This window comes from Macadamia integrifolia, chromosome 12 (assembly GCF_013358625.1).
Source record: "Macadamia integrifolia cultivar HAES 741 chromosome 12, SCU_Mint_v3, whole genome shotgun sequence".
Taxonomy (NCBI): Eukaryota; Viridiplantae; Streptophyta; class Magnoliopsida; order Proteales; family Proteaceae; genus Macadamia; species Macadamia integrifolia.
In genome coordinates, this window is record NC_056568.1 from 26,392,549 (window position 1) to 26,395,896 (window position 3,348).

At 35.9% G+C, this 3,348-nt stretch overlaps 1 protein-coding gene across 1 annotated transcript in view; it reads left to right on the forward strand.

Moving 5' to 3' along the window:
- The window catches only part of LOC122058291 (non-specific phospholipase C2-like), a 5,856-nt gene extending 3,228 nt beyond the window's left edge, over positions 1-2,628 (forward strand). The window contains exon 3 of the mRNA XM_042620906.1: positions 2,207-2,628. Within this exon, the coding sequence (XP_042476840.1) occupies positions 2,207-2,523 (317 nt within the window). The 3' untranslated portion in view covers positions 2,524-2,628. The remainder of the gene's footprint in view (positions 1-2,206) is intronic.
- The last annotated feature ends 720 nt before the right edge of the window (positions 2,629-3,348 follow it).

The following is a 3,348-nucleotide window of genomic DNA, read 5'->3' on the forward strand; positions in this document are numbered from 1 at the left end:
TCAATCCCAAGCCACACAGATTCAATTGATCGGGTCTGAATATTTAGAGACTGACCTGTTCTGCATCAATTATTAAATGTACTGGACTCAGACCCGATCCATTTATAAACAGGTAGTACACAGTGCACGGGGTAAACCCGATGGGTGCCCGACTCTACCCAACTAGTTTACAAGCCTAATGCGGCTCGACGCATTTAGCTGGATCGTTTATATGTACATTTTGATTTTTTTTTTTTTTTATAAAATAAGGTATATATAGATATTTTATCAATTGTTGAATGTACGTAAGTGTATTTTTTCTATTAATATTTTTTATGATTTAATAAAATATATTAAAATTTCTTAAATTCAAGATAATTAAAACCGTTTAAGGCCTCTTTAAGGTTTTATCGGTACATTACCCTGTTTAAGGTTTTATTATAGTTCGATTAGGAGAAGCTAGGTAAAAGCCTAGAACCCTACTGAGCTCGACATGAGACCAAATGCGACGGACTCATTCCTTAAATAGGCAGGTGACGGTGCAAGGATATAGGCCCGCTAGGCTTGGCTAGGCCCAATGAAGATTGACTTGGCACTGATTGACACCCTTTCTATATTGGACAAAACTACAAAGCTCTGTGGAGAGTGGGGACAGCTTTGATCTCTACCTACTCCACTCTAAATCAAACAAAACCGTTTAACCTGAAATCGAACCATTTAACACCCTTACACTGAACCATGACAATGCACTTTTTCTTTTCTTATTTGATTTAATCGGGACCAACTTTTCTAAGACCACGGTGAATAGAAATCCATTCAATCACTGAGGCACTTCAAATGAGAGCAATAGATATCGAGAGGGTATTTTGGGAAAAAAAATACTAAACCCCTTAGATGTTTGTGAACCCTAAGAATGGGAGAGGGTATTTTGGGAAAAAAATACTAAACCCCCTTAGATGTTTGTGAACCCTAAGGATGGTGGGTGAACCGTCCCTCTTATGGGTAAAGGAAAACTTTTTCTCACTTATTGGGAATATTAATTTTGACGATTTTGTTTGATGAATATGCAGTAGTTCATGGGCCCAATGGTTCTCCCTTCCCCACATCAGAGTTCGAGCATTCATCTATACCAGCGACTGTGAAGAAGCTCTTCAACCTCTCTTCACCCTTCTTGACGAGGAGGGATGAATGGGCTGGCACATTTGAAGGAATACTACAGGGCAGGGCCGAGCCCAGAACTGACTGTCCAGGTTTGATATTTTTTTCTTACCAAAATAACCCTATGTGAGTACATGATCAAGTGACCCAAGCTTCTATATCTTCCGAAAGATACCAATTGGAATGATATGATTCATCTATCATGTTTCAGTGTTGTTTTTGTTTTGTTTTGTTTTTTTTTTTTTAAATAAAGTTTGAGTTGGATCATGATCATTCATTTAACAATTTAAATCAAGAGTTTAAAAAGGTTTATATATGATGAATGAATTGTGTCCTTCCAATTGGTGTCACTTTAAAGATGTAGAAGGTCTGGGTTATTTGATCATTTCCCTAGATCAAAATGGTTATATGACTCAAATGTCAAGGTTGGAATGTAAGGTCCCTCCAAGGTTTCGAAAATTGAAATCTGATCAGTCAAATTGGCTGATTTGGATCGGAGGCCAAAAGTGATTTCAGCCATTAGAATTGACTGATCCATGTATGGATCTTAGGGTTGGTGCAGATTTGGCTGATTTCTTCAATTCAAATAGATTCTGATCCAATTTGGCATAATGCCCTAGTGTCATTAACTTTAGTACAATATTGTCCTTTTTGGTCTGTGGGTCTCAAGGCTTTAAAATATGTTGTATTATACTAAGGAGGTTAGAGGTTATTAACTAACCCAGTAATCTCTCCCTAGGCGATGTGAGATTGAAGTCTGCACGCCCTCACCGATTTCATATCCCTTGTACTTATCGTATTTTTAATGAAGACATCGATCTCCCAGGTGGATCTGATACTTGTCGTATTCTTAAGTGTCAGTCTTGAGACCCATGAGCCAAAGAGGATAATATTGTGTTAAGATTAATAAGATTAGGACATTGCACATTATCACTATTTGAAGATTTTAATAGAATAACCCTCAAACACCCGAATTAATATTTAGTACACACGGGCATCGTAGGGAACTCTCTCGCATATTTTAATTTCTCTATCGTAATTATAATTGCACTATTATTTGCTGCAACAGTGGAATTGCCAACTCCAGTGAAGCTAAGGAAGGGTGAAGCCAAAGAAGATGCAAAGCTGAGTGAATTCCAGCAGGAACTTATCGATCTTGCGGCTGTGCTTAAAGGAGACCACCTCTTAACCACTTACCCAAACAAGATTGGGAAGCAAATGAACGTCAAGGAAGCTAAACAATATGTTGATGATGCTGTTAACCGTTTCTTTGAAGCTGTGCATTCTGCCAAGAGAATGGGTGTGGATGAAGAACAGATTGTGAAGATGAGACCCTCTCTCACCACAAGATCAGCATCTTCCTCAAAAACCATCCTACACCCTTAGATTGTACGTAGTATATTCACCAAACTGTAAATCTTGATTATATATAGTGTAAGAAAATGATAAACAAATTGATTTCTTCATATAAAATCATGGGTTTAAAAATCAGAATTGAATTGGGTGAATTGGTTTTTATTTGGGATATGAAAATTTCATTTGGTTCAGTTTGATTTTGATTTCAGGCCGAAAGTCTTTAGTTTGATCAAACCAAATGAAATGCAACCCATATAAATCGAACCGGAACCTAAACTATATTAAACCCTAATAGATTAAAAATCTGAAGTGAACCTAAACCATACTAACCCATATATATATGCTCTTTGGAACACTAAACTGAGCATTCTATGCTAAGGTAAGTTCATTTATATATATTATGAATTTCAATAAATGCTCATTAGCTAAAGAAGTATTTTGAAGATATTTGATGCTTAGAGTATTTACTGATGTTTGAGGTTTTGTAATTATTAATGAACTTAATTGAACATTTGGTATTTAAAAAAAATGTAGAAAGGTACTAGATTTGATTTTGGGGTTCTATCTTTTATCAGATTGTAATTCCCTTCCCAACTAGGGGTGTGATATGGTATGGTTTGGTTCCCTGTATTCGAGGTAGAAACAAAAATCAAATCGTTTAGTAAATGACTCATTCGATGAAACCAAAATCAAAATGTTTATTAAATGATTATACGGTTCGCAAACAGTTTCATAGAAAATGCCACACCCAAAAACTTACTCTCATTAAAAAACTAAAGCAATTATGTAATATAAACGTACTTTCATATAAAAAGGCATAAATAATGTTGAAGAATTTTTTTTTTGGGGGGGGGG